A 13757-nucleotide genomic window follows, 5' to 3' on the forward strand; every position below is an offset into this window, starting at 1 on the left:
ATGGGCATTAGATCTACACATATGTTTCCTTTGCTTGCTATTAAGTTATATATAAATAGTATGTCTTTACCTCTGTTGGTAGATGCACCTGAGGAAGACCTGTCATGGGTTGAAACGCTTAGTGCTTTTATTTTATATTTTGCCACTTCTCTTTTTGTTGTGTTTATCATAAAGTGTATTTTATATTTATTTTGGTTCCTGATCTTACATTATCTGATCCTGCGTCCTGAGGGAACACACTAAGGAAACTTGACACACTTCATCAACATGAGAGTGTTGAAAATACCAACAGTCCAGAGCCAACCTTGAGGGCTCTTAAATGTGTGAGTGTCCTATGTATCTCTTTTGTGGATACCACATTATACAGTCTGTGATATGTCATTTGTATGTCTCTTTTAATAGATCTCTCCATATCCATACTCCTATGATTTACAATTATTATACATGCGCTATCACCTTATCCTGTACTCCGAGACTTTGTATGTATAAGTGTTTTTTGTGACATAACACTTGGATGAAATTGTGCTGCAGTGGTTGTCGTTTCTGTGGCGCCAATATATCTTTATTAGTTATGTTGTTGTTAAAAATAGGACCCGCCCGGGTGCCAAATGATCTAGGTACATCCCTGACTCCACCCAACAGTAAATGTGCGCTACTGAAGCTAAACATTTGAATGTTTTGCAAGTGTGTTTTCACAATCTATATTATTATGTTCAATATATGTTTTTCAACATAGACCTTAAGGGGAGTATTGAGCCACATTGCTAAATTTAAGTTATATTAGTGGAATGAGAATAAATGTGTTGGTGTGACAAGATAAGGGGAGGAACGGTAACCGCCACGAACCACCACCGTTCGCAGGGTCCCTGGGTGAAACCAGGCAAGGGAAGCTTCTCCTTTCAGGACACAAATGCTCACCCTGGCCGCCGCCTGTCTCTACGAATGGCGGCCACACAGGGGAGCACTCATTACTTACTTCCCTCGCGGTTTCACACTATGTTGTTGATTGGTGCGAACATTCCAAGGGGCACTGTAGAGGTCCTCATTCAGGAACCGAACAAGGTGGAAAGCAATCCGCGAATACTCCACCTGGATGGCGTTCGTATAACGAATGGACCGCCACCCAGGGAAAGCACGCGCAGAGGCTTCCCTTTGCAGTTTGTGGTTTTGGCACCTCATTACGAGGTGCGAACGTTCTAAACCCACCATTCTAAATTAGTTGTCTGGGTGGTTCGGGAGGTGAATGCATTCCCTTCGTGTAGGACATCCTGAATAAGGAGCAGGCACATTCATATGAAACTAACGGGGAAACACACAGAATATAATACAGCAATTCACATTGCATGTATGTATTTATTTATTTAGCGAACACTCACATAAAGCCCATCTGTTTTCCAGCCAGGCTATAGAAGATTAATTGTCATTAGAAGGATTTAAAATAAAAAATAGCTCTGCTCTACATCATGCATAATTTTAACAGAAATATATAATTTTGCAGAGTTTGGACGTATCAGTGTGTATTTTTTGTGTTATGAAACACAGCTCCCTTGTTTTATTATTAAAGCAGAAGAATGTAATTCTTACCTTGTGAGGCCCTTTTATTATGCATGAGTGAATAATCATGCATAACCCAAACAAATACAACAGGAGTAGGTTTATTAGACCATTATCATACTTTAAGAAATGCTCAAATTCTTCTTTGTGTGTACAACATGTTTCATTTAATAGGTTGTATAATTTATATTAATTTCCCTTATAATTGATGGTCTCACTTCCTTATCTGAAACCACAATATGCATGAGCTTGCAACATGAGATAGGTAAAGTAATTCCCTGCCTGTTCCTGTGGAACCTAACACCAAGTTGGAAGCCTGTGAAGTTACTGTGCATGCTGAGAACAGCCTTCCACAATGTAAAAAGAAAACTCTTCGCTTTTAACCTGGTTTTCTTTGAAGAAACAGTTCAGGCAGTTTCATGTCCTCACAAGGTAAGTCAATAAACCGTGGTTTTAATTCTAACGTTCTATTTATCATGTTTCCAAAAACCTTGGTCACTCTATTAAAATATCTGTTTGTAGCAGTTAACAGGAATTCATAATGACTTTGGAAGAGGGACAAAGTTCGACGAATAGAGCAGTCTCCGTGTAAACCAGTGAAATCATCAGAAATCTTCCATGGGTTGCCATGGTGATTGCTTCACTTTTAGAATTTTGACTAACAATTTTAATAGTTAAACGTTTATAAATCTTCCCCAATATCTATAGTAAAAAGATCTATATTTCTACAAACAATATTATCATCAATCAAGAATTATTGGATCAAATAAATCAACCAAAACCGTGATATGCATTTATGATGATTGGGAAATAATCATTGCCTGTGCTGTACTCCTGTCAAATGATCAAAGCTGCCATCTTATCAAGATGTCCCTGCATGCATAAACGCCAAGCATTATTATCACCTGAAATCATATTTGCACATGTACTTACACAGGCTACATGCAGGAAATAATGGGACATTTCAAATTTGCATTGAATGCCATGCTGTGCCAGAAAAGCCTTACATTTGATTAAAAATGCTAAAAACAAAACAAAAACAAAGGGTTATGAAAAAAGAACAACTAATTGCTGGCTTTTAGTTAGCTATTAGAATTTGTCATTACCTCCAGAGTGACAGTTTCTATAAAATTATTTTCATGTGTTTCCAATTATTTATAGAATTACTGTTACTGTTTAACAAATGGAATTACTCTTACCATTCAGTAAGTGCTACTTTTTAATTCTTAGAGAACATGCCCTAATGTGATATTTTTTTTTTACATTGGAATTCTTAAAAGAACATGTTTTTGTTCAGTATTGTACATAACAGTATTCTTACTATTTAATGTAATACATCAAATCCGCAATATGGGGTTTATGGGGTTAAAACACAGAAATTATCCCAGAAAATGGGATTTACAAAAGTACCTCAGATGGTTCATGGATTGCAGGATAAAACTTACCAGGAAAGGTTAAAGTATCTTAACATGTATAGCTTGGAGGAAAGACGAGACAGGGGGGATATGATAGAAACATTTAAATACATAAAGGGAATCAACACAGTAAAGGAGGAGACTATATTTAAAAGAAGAAAAACTACCACAACAAGAGGACATAGTCTTAAATTAGAGGGACAAAGGTTTAAAAATAATATCAGGAAGTATTACTTTACTGAGAGGGTAGTGGATGCATGGAATAGCCTTCCAGCTGAAGTGGGAGAGGTTAACACAGTGAGGGAGTTTAAGCATACATGGGATCGGCATAAGGCTATCCTAACTATAAGATAAGGCCAGGGACTAATGAAAGTATTTAGAAAACTGGGAAGACTAGATGGGCAGAATGGTTCTTATCTGCCGTCACATTCTATGTTTCTATGTTTCTATGTTTCAGATAATGTATGTGTTATCAAATGTTTTGGTTAGAGTTGGTTATATATTCAGAAATCTGTTTTGAACTCATTACAGAAGCTCAAATTAGTAAGTTGACCCTGCACTGGATTGAACATTTAACAGCCAATTGTTTGGAATTACCATCAGAAATGTACCAAATCACTAGCTGGGGCCCCCAGTTATACTGTCCCAGTCTCGTGTACACAGGCTCCGACACGTACTCACAGAGGCACACACATGCATAAACCAATGCACATTTCCAGGAACAAGCAGATATAGATATGCATTCCATATAGACACACACAGGCATTGCCATACACATACATGCACAAACGCACATGCAGCAAGACAAACAGATATACAGGGAGTGCAGAATTATTAGGCAAGTTGTATTTTTGAGGATTAATTTTATTATTGAACAACAACCATGTTCTCAATGAACCCAAAAAACTCATTACTATCAAAGCTGAATATTTTTGGAAGTAGTTTTTAGTTTGTTTTTAGTTATAGCTATTTTAGGGGGATATCTGTGTGTGCAGGTGACTATTACTGTGCATAATTATTAGGCAACTTAACAAAAAACAAATATATACCCATTTCAATTATTTATTTTTACCAGTGAAACCAATATAACATCTCAACATTCACAAATATACATTTCTGACATTCAAAAACATGACAAAAACAAATCAGTGACCAATATAGCCACCTTTCTTTGCAAGGACACTCAAAAGCCTGCCATCCATGGATTCTGACAGTGTTTTGATCTGTTCACCATCAACATTGCGTGCAGCAGCAACCACAGCCTCCCAGACACTGTTCAGAGAGGTGTACTGTTTTCCCTCCTTGTAAATCTCACATTTGATGATGGACCACAGGTTCTCAATGGGGTTCAGATCAGGTGAACAAGGAGGCCATGTCATTAGATTTTCTTCTTTTATACCCTTTCTTGCCAGCCACGCTGTGGAGTACTTGGACGCGTGTGATGGAGCATTGTCCTGCATGAAAATCATGTTTTTCTTGAAGGATGCAGACTTCTTCCTGTACCACTGCTTGAAGAAGGTGTCTTCCAGAAACTGGCAGTAGGACTGGGAGTTGAGCTTGACTTCATCCTCAACCCGAAAAGGCCCCACAAGCTCATCTTTGATGATACTAGCCCAAACCAGTACTCCACCTCCACCTTGCTGGCGTCTGAGTCGGACTGGAGCTCTCTGCCCTTTACCAATCCAGCCATGGGCCCATCCATCTGGCCCATCAAGACTCACTCTCATTTCATCAGTCCATAAAACCTTAGAAAAATCAGTCTTGAGATATTTCTTGGCCCAGTCTTGACGTTTCAGCTTGTGTGTCTTGTTCAGTGGTGGTCGTCTTTCAGCCTTTCTTACCGTGGCCATGTCTCTGAGTATTGCACACCTTGTGCTTTTGGGCACTCCAGTGATGTTGCAGCTCTGAAATATGGCCAAACTGGTGGCAAGTGGCATCTTGACAGCTGCACGCTTGACTTTTCTCAGTTCATGGGCAGTTATTTTGCGCCTTGGTTTCTCCACACGCTTCTTGCGACCCTGTTGACTATTTTGAATGAAACGCTTGATTGTTCGATGATCACGCTTCAGAAGCTTTGCAATTTTAAGAGTGCTGCATCCCTCTGCAAGATATCTCACTATTTTTGACTTTTCTGAGCCTGTCAAGTCCTTCTTTTGACCCATTTTGCCAAAGGAAAGGAAGTTGCCTAATAATTATGCACACCTGATATAGGGTGTTGATGTCATTAGACCACACCCCTTCTCATTACAGAGATGCACATCACCTAATATGCTTAATTGGTAGTAGGCTTTCGAGCCTATACAGCTTGGAGTAAGACAACATGCATAAAGAGGATGATGTGGTCAAAATACTCATTTGCCTAATAATTCTGCACTCCCTGTACTCATTCCAGGTACACACACACATCCAGATCCCCCACTAACCCTCAGACATACTGTCACTCCCAGACACATAGCCATTGCCAAATATATGCAATCTTTTCCAGACACATACACACTTACAAATATTTACATACATATGTTGCATGCTGGTGGTCCTATCCAACTATGTGGTCCTATCCAGCAAAGCCTCCCGTGATCCCATCCAACTAGGCCCCCAGTTTTAACAAACCACTTACCGGAGTAATGCCTGTTGCTTGCTGATGGTGTCTCTGGTTGGGAACAGAACAAGGAATTTCAAATGTTAGGCCAAAATCTTAGAGATAGAAAAATAGTGTTGGGGAACTTTTACGTTTTGACTATATTGGCCTAGCATTTTAAATTCACACTGGTCAATTCCTGAAATGTGTTGTATTGTGATACAACACGTTTATTATTTATTGATAGACTTTCACAATTTCAATAATTAGCCTGTAGTACTTCACAAAACAATCCTGTATATGTGACTAAGTTGCATATTTACTAAGCAATGAGTTACTGGGGAAGTTCACAAGCAGTGGAAAATTGAGGCCACGACTTCTGAATTAGTAAACGATTTTAAACACCAGAATATAAAACGCACCCATATATTTTAACCAGAAATGTAGGGGGAAAAAACCTGTACTATAGTTACATTAATTCTTAACTTATGTGTATAGGGGATGTAGCATGTATGGGTATAAGGAAATGTAGCAAATATATGTGTGTATAGGGGATATAGCGTATTTGTGTAGGGATGTAGTGTGTGGGTTTAGGAAATGTAATGTATGTGTTTGTAGGGGATGCAGCGTATATGTATCTGTGCTTGTGTAAAAGAGGAAGTGTGTGTGTTTAGGGCATGTTGTGTGTGTATACATTGGAAGCAGTGTGTGTAAGAGATACAGATTGTTTGTGTGTGTGCTTTTGTGGGGTGGGATAGGGTCTGTGGGTACTGGAGCAATTATTATTTATTTTATTTTGGTCTCCCCCACCCTCTCCTCTTACCTTTGGCCATTCCCTACTAGTCTGGGGGTACTTGGTGGCTCTCTACACCTCTGTTGGGTTTAGTCATTTCTCGCAAATCCCGGACTAGTGCAGTGTTGGTGCATTGCCGTGGTAATGCTTTGACAGGTCAGGCTTGAGAGAGAGAAACGACCTCGCTGAGGAGCAGACAGAGAGCCTCCCAGTCCCTCCATCCTGTTTTACACATCTGCTATTGCATGGTAGGGGAAGAACGTTGATCTCCCTCACCAAGCTTGATTGCAGCTGTATATATTTATATATAGCGATACTCATTATATACTCATTATGTATATATACAGCATGAATTCAGAATATAGGACACAGGCAGATTTTTACACCACATTTTGGGGTAAAAATCTGCATCCTATATAGAAAAGTATAGTAATTACACATATACTACCAAATTCCTGAAATGTCAGCATATATACTAGTTGGATATTTTTTAATTAAACCAGTTAAACATATATTTGACAAATAGATTTAATTTACTCACACTCCATGCACATATTTTAAACAATTACCTATGAATCAGGAAACTTTCTATGAAACAATTTACTCAAATTACATAAACGTGGGATAAACAATGACCTAAAAAATCAAGAAATAACACGACATTCTAGAAGATTGTTAAATAATAATTGCCAACCTTTCTATATAAAATTTGGTTATAAGACATTCATTTTTTCGGTTGCATTATATTATGTTTTTTATTTAATTGAACTCATACATTTGCATCACATGAAGATGGTGTAACAAATGATTATATACTGTGAAATTAAGTGCAGCTCAGTGCATAAATAATTTAAAGCATGCTAATACATTTTTAAATAGCAACACAAAAGGGTAGTGGGAAATGTTTCCTGGTGGTCAGACATAAAACAGTGGGAAAAAAGCAACAATGTTACACAGAGATGTTGAGAAACTTTATTGAAACGTTAGACTCAAACCAAGTCATTGGTGGCAGTACTAATTAAAGGAACATTAAAGTCGCCCACACCATTTCATTTCAATGAAGTGGTCTGGGTGCAGTGGCTCTTTGGTTTTAACTCAGCAATGTAAAACATTGCATTTTGGTAGAAACTACGTTTCTATTGCAAGGTTAAATACACTTCTTATCTTCTTCACATCTACTAGAGGTGCATCCCCGTGAGAACCGAGTCAAAAGCTGCTCTTAGAGCTGCATTTGATTGATGCAGTTTGGAAGTTTTGCTGTGTACTTGTCATCCAATGCTTCTCTGTAAGTGCGTTTATGGGTCAGTGTGAGAGTGTGGGTTTCTGTCAGTGAGTGTGTCAGTGAATGTGTGTGTGTCTGTCAGAGTGTATCAAATCAGTAAGGGTTTGTGTCTGCCAGTGAGTGTATATGTATGTGAGAGTGTGTTTCTGTCAGTGAGTGTGTCAGTGAATGTGTGTGTGTCTGTCAGAGTGTATGAAATCAGTAAGGGTTTGTGTCTGTCAGTGAGTGTATATGTATGTGAGAGTGTGTTTCTGTCAGTGAGTGGTTGCGTCAGTAAGTCTCTGTGAAGTGGTGTGTTGGTTAAATAGTGTGTGAGCCAATGACTGTGTGTCTGTCAGTGAGTGTATAGACAAAAAGGATTTGAGGACACACACAAAGAACATGCATTTTGCAGGAATGTTCCTGACATAGTGACCAAAATTCATACATAAAACACACTAAGGAGCAATGCACACATAAAAATATTTTTTTACATTTTATAAGGCTACCTAAAATCACCTATCTCAGCAAACAAATACTGTGATTCAGTTCCTACATACGGCCATATTGTGTTAATCCCACCACTGCTTCACAGTACCCCATTACAGAAGGATCCTTCACTAATTCAAATGTGGGAGACACATTAAATCTTGCTAAGCTAAAGTATATGTATTGGATCTCCTGGCACGCCGACTGGGTACCTTCCATTGACGGATGCTCCTAGTGCTTCCCGAGGGCTCCAAGCACTCCACTAGACAGCATAACCACCGCAGACCCCACGAACTGCGGGGTCTCCCCTTCTTTTACCTACTCTGGACCCAAGACCAGGATCCAGCTTAGAGTAGGTAGACCTCTCTTAAATCCAGAGTGCAGGAACAGCTCTTACAAGAGCTAGTGATTATACTCTGGGGAGTATAGTGATTATAGCAATCCCCAGAGTGTAGTTCTCCAATCCCCCAAACATGAGCCAAGACTTCATGAAGGGTAGAACAAGCCTGAGGCTTTATTGGTACAGGTTTGCTTATATACAATTCCTCAGGCCAGAGGCACACCCCCTGGACCTGATGGAACAAAGGCACAAAAAGGACACAAACCAATCAGAACAATACAACAATGTCTGACACTCCCATTTACAGCACACAATCCCTCTCCTCTGCCTGTGATATAATGAACAAAGACAATGGGCTAACTCAATTAACTCTAAACAGAGAAAACATACATTTTTACAAAGCCCAAAAAGTACCCCAAAATACAACATATCCCCACAAAAGTCACATCCCCTGATAGCCCCGATCTGGGTGAAAAACATATCCATAAATCACCCAGATCGGTTCAAGGCTTCATGAATTTCCTGGAAGTCTTATTTTTGCCCCACCGTGTACATGGTCCCATGCCCAAAACAGTTCCATACACTCAATGACAAAACACCGCTGGACAATTCAAGATGGCCACCGCCACATGTTTGAATCTGTTCCAGTTAAAAGTCTAAGGGGCAGAAACAGTACTTTTGAACATGGGTTACCACAGGGCCCATAGTCCCAGGGTAGGAGGCTAGCATACAGGCCCCAATACATACAGTGAAAACCAAAGAAAAAAGTTACCTGCGCACTTCCCAAATCCCTATGCATATACTTAAAGAGGAAGAGGTGGGGCCTTGACAGTGACGGGTGGGGCAGATTTAGATTAGAGCAGTGCCCAAGTTTAGACTTGCCTAGGGCAGCACAAAATAAAATATACCACTATCTGTGTGTCTGTGTATCTGAATGTATGTCAGTGTTTGTATCTGTGTATTTGCATGTGATAGTGTGTATGTGTATCTGCATGTTTGTCAGTGTGTATCTGTGTATGTGTGCATGATAGTGTATGTGTATATGTACATACATCTCAGCATTCAAAAACGAACACTACACACAAATACACCTCTGCATTCAAATGTCAACACTACATACAAACACACCTCTTTCTTAAAATGCCAACATTATATTTAAACACACCCTTGCATTCAAAAACCAACACTGCACACAAGTACACCACTGCTGTCAAATGGCAACAGTACACATAAATTCAACACTACAGTCACAGACACACACTCCGTACAAAAACAAGCTTACATTCAAACACCAAAACGCTATTCACTGCTAAAAACAACCCTACAAGGATGGGCAATTGGTAGATTCTCAGCCGGCAAAGGATTTTGGAACTTGTACGATGATAGGGCTCTACATTTTGGCCACCCTTGCAATATGGGGGACCAATTAATTATTGCACCATGGCCTTTCTATGTTTGTTCCACCACTGTTTACAAAACTAGATCCAAAGAAAAAGTTAATTCTGATTCTCCAATTCATATCAACAAAAATATATTTCTAATAAATTCCATAAATATGCTCATCTCTTATAAAAACAAATCTGTTTTGAGTGTAATGAGTGCATTTCCTGGGATTTTGTAAGCAAGCTAATTTGAATAATATGAATCCCTGATTACATATATCGACTTAAAAATGTGCCATAGAGGTTTGCAAAGATACAGAATGAAATAAAATGTTATCCTTTAGATTGTAAGCTCACGGGCTATCTAGTGTAGCACTTTGTATAAAAGAGCTAGTTATCAACTTACGGGCAGTAGTTATCAACTACCTCTTTTATTTGTCTGTGTATATTGTACAGCGCTGCGGAATCTGTTGGTGCTTTATAAATACCACTAATAATTAAATAAATAATCTCTATTCTGAAATACCTCTGTTTTACAGTGAACCTACAAACAAAATGATGTACTGTATACTGAATTATTCAGCATATGCAATTCTTTTTATTTTATTAGGATTTATAAGATAAATTAAAGATGGATTTTCAAAATGTTTTGCCCGGCACACCACATCCTCCACAACAAGATGAGCAAGATGAGAAGGTAGAACCTAAATCCCCTCCAGAAACAAAGCCTCCGGAATTCACAGTACCACCTGGTTTGGAACATTTGAGCAAGGTATTTTACCTTAAGATTTATGCCAATATTCTTTTTTCTTTCTGTCATGGTGATAGGCTTGATACAACGATACAATGGGATATGCACATGAGTAATTTGTAAGTTTTCAACAAGGATGCACAGGAATGTCTACAAGACAAAGAAATATATGGAGATTTACATTATTCAACTCATTTTCTGGAAATCTACTTCCAGACCTGCCATGTATTTTTAGAACAGGTTAGTGGGTGTGCATGTCCATAATGCAACTAACATCACATCTTTACATCTAACAAAATGTTGAAAGTTACCTGACATGCTGGGGCTTCTATATGTATAAGGGCTACAGTGTTGAAAGAATTAAAGGATCACTCCATGCATCATAACTACAATGCTCATCCGTCAAATCATTTTAGGATGGTTTGCTACTTACCTTGGTCTCAATGGGCACCTGCACTGCTTCCAGTCTTCACAAGCAGGACTGTGCAAGTTCCGATGTAGGCTTCCATTCATTGGCTGAGTCACCAGAGTGCCATCAGCCAATAAATTCTTTTAATTTACAAAATGATAACAAGCTTTTCTAGATCTAAGAAGATCAGATGCATTGCAGACTGTTTTCCAAATTATTTAATATTGCCGGATAAACTTTTTTTTTTTTTTTTTCAAAATAGTAAAATATCAATTAATAAAAAAATATATCAATATATTACAAAAATTAAAATATTTAAAATATATATTAAATAATTAAAAAATATTAAAATCAAACCTTGCTACAAAAAGAAATGTTGACAGGGCCTGGCCACCATCACTATACTAGGCTGTGGTATTATAGTGGGCTGTAATGGTTATGGTGTTATATAGGTCATGCAGGGATGGCACCAGGGCGCACTTGGCACCATAACTCACTATAGGGGGCGGCAGTACTGTATTGAGTTGCTGTGGTTATTATGCTTGGAGTGTTCCTTTAATGTTTTGTGTCAATAAAACATTCTCAAATAAATCAGTTTAAAACAATATTTCTCAACAAATGGAATATTAATATTAATTTCCATCTCATCTAAAAGGCAAGCAAGATCTGACAGTTTTTCAGCATGGAGTTGATCATCTTTGAATTGTTACAGTTTTAACCATTGTTTAGTTTTCATTCAAATTAAAACTTGCTTCATTGATTAAAAGTGACCAACAGGGATTTGCTAAATGTTAGATGATGGTTTACGAGCAATTTCCAATGTCAGTACAGAATAGTATCATAATTAATAGTAATTTTCACTTAATTGTAGGTACAACATGTCATAATTCATCAGCAAGTGGAGCTCTTAGGAGGTGAGTACAGCAAACTAATCTATTGAGACTTGAGCGGGTGATGGATGAAGACAATAAGAAGTTAGGGGTTCGTACTCAAAGTCTTGTTGTCAGTCTCGAGGACATTTCTCATAAGATAAAATAGGTGTTTGAACGTTAAATTTTTATGTCAAATATTTTAACAGTTCAACTTAGACACATTATATATTATTATATGAGTCTTGTTTTACCCATTTTATATTCTTCTTAGGCAACTACTTTTTTATTATTTTTTATCCCCCCTTTAAAAATCATATTTCTTAACTTGGTGTATCCACTCATTGCCCCTCATATATTTACATGCATATTGTTTACACGTTTCCTGTAGCTTTATGTTTCTGTTAAAATGGTTTACACCAATACTCTCAACAAATTAATACACTTTTCTGTGAACACAGTGTCCAGAATGTCATGAAATATAAAGTGAGGACTTAAAGGGACACTCTAGGCACCAAAACTATTACATCTCATGGTACCTGCAGTACCCTGGTATCACTAAACAGCAGTATGGATTACAGGTATCTAAACTACTTTAGTGTGATGGACTGGTAATGGTGCCTATAGTGTCTGTTTGACTTTTAAAAGACAGATATGAATCGGGTGCCCTTCAGTCAGTATTGCTCTTCAAAACTTTCAAGATTGGATATGTAAGCAATGCTTCTTTAGTTGGTGTGTCTTCCTTAAGGTGATATAAATTACATTTATGTATAAAGTCTTCTATAAAAGCAATGAATGATGGAGTGGTGATGAGATTATACTTTGCAGCCTTTTATAAATGGGAAGTTTGAAACACTCTAGAATGCAGAGTACAAAACTAATGGCTAAAGTATTAAGTATGGATAATCACAATAGAATACAATTTGTGAGATAAAATAAGTGAATAAAAAAATCTAAAATGTAATATGTGCTGTGCCTTTAAATGTTCAATACGTGTGGTGCCCCTTTAAATGCAATAAGGGATCATGGATAAAAAAAAACAAATAAATGGAAAGAGGAAATGAATAAAGTGAGATAGGAAAAAGAACAGGAAAAAAGAGGGGAAAAAATATATATAAAGAGAAAAAATAATAATAATAAAATAAAACAGAATGGAAAAAGAGGATAGAGATGTAGATGTTGAGAAATAAAATATGGTAAAGAAAATAAACTGAACTCCTGAATGAGTATGCAGTAAATATGTATAGAACAGGTATCTCAATCCCCATTTTTTTTTCTTTTATAAATGGGAGTTTCTCCTGATATTTCCAGTAATCTGTTGTGCGTACGTGAGATATTAAATTGATTTGTATAGGTATATTGGCCGATACCATTTCAGCAATAACAGTACAGCTTAGATATATATTGATATATATATTTATAACCAAATACTTTAGATGTACATATCTTATTTCTGGCTATGGAAGGGAAGTATGTGTATCGTTACTTCATCTGCAGATATCTCAGATGTCTTATAAAAGAAAGAACTACCTACACACATCTGTGAAACCAGTTTATTCAATCTTACTCCCCCCAAAATCCCTGACTCATCTACGTCCTCTACTGTTCAATACCAGTTGCCTTAGAACCTCCTCTACCTCTTGGTTAAAGGAACACTCTAAACACTATACACTATAGCTCACTGTAGTGGTTATTGTCCCACAAGAGCCCTTACATTCCCCTACTGTAAGTACTAAAACCTTTTAAAACTGTTTGACTTCTTACATGGGGTCCTCAAGGCACCACTTCCCTCCTACTTTCAGCAGCTAAGAGAGCTGTAAGCTTTTGGGTTGGCTCTTCCATTAGATCTCCTGAAAGTACAGGGCTAGCTCATTTGCTTAGAGTGTCAGCTGACCTCTCTCAGCCAAAGTGCTAAG

General features: G+C 37.8%; 1 protein-coding gene across 1 annotated transcript in view; it reads left to right on the forward strand.

Annotated features, from left to right (window-relative positions):
• Positions 1 to 1918: 1918 nt before the first annotated feature.
• The window catches only part of LOC134585564 (phospholipid scramblase family member 5-like), a 64311-nt gene continuing 52472 nt past the window's right edge, over positions 1919 to 13757 (forward strand). Inside the window, exons 1-3 of the mRNA XM_063441002.1 lie at positions 1919 to 1986; positions 10423 to 10584; positions 11844 to 11886. Coding sequence (XP_063297072.1) covers positions 10444 to 10584; positions 11844 to 11886 — 184 coding nt within the window. The 5' untranslated portion in view covers positions 1919 to 1986; positions 10423 to 10443. The remainder of the gene's footprint in view (positions 1987 to 10422; positions 10585 to 11843; positions 11887 to 13757) is intronic.

Source organism: Pelobates fuscus, chromosome 2 (assembly GCF_036172605.1).
Source record: "Pelobates fuscus isolate aPelFus1 chromosome 2, aPelFus1.pri, whole genome shotgun sequence".
NCBI lineage: Eukaryota > Metazoa > Chordata > Amphibia > Anura > Pelobatidae > Pelobates > Pelobates fuscus.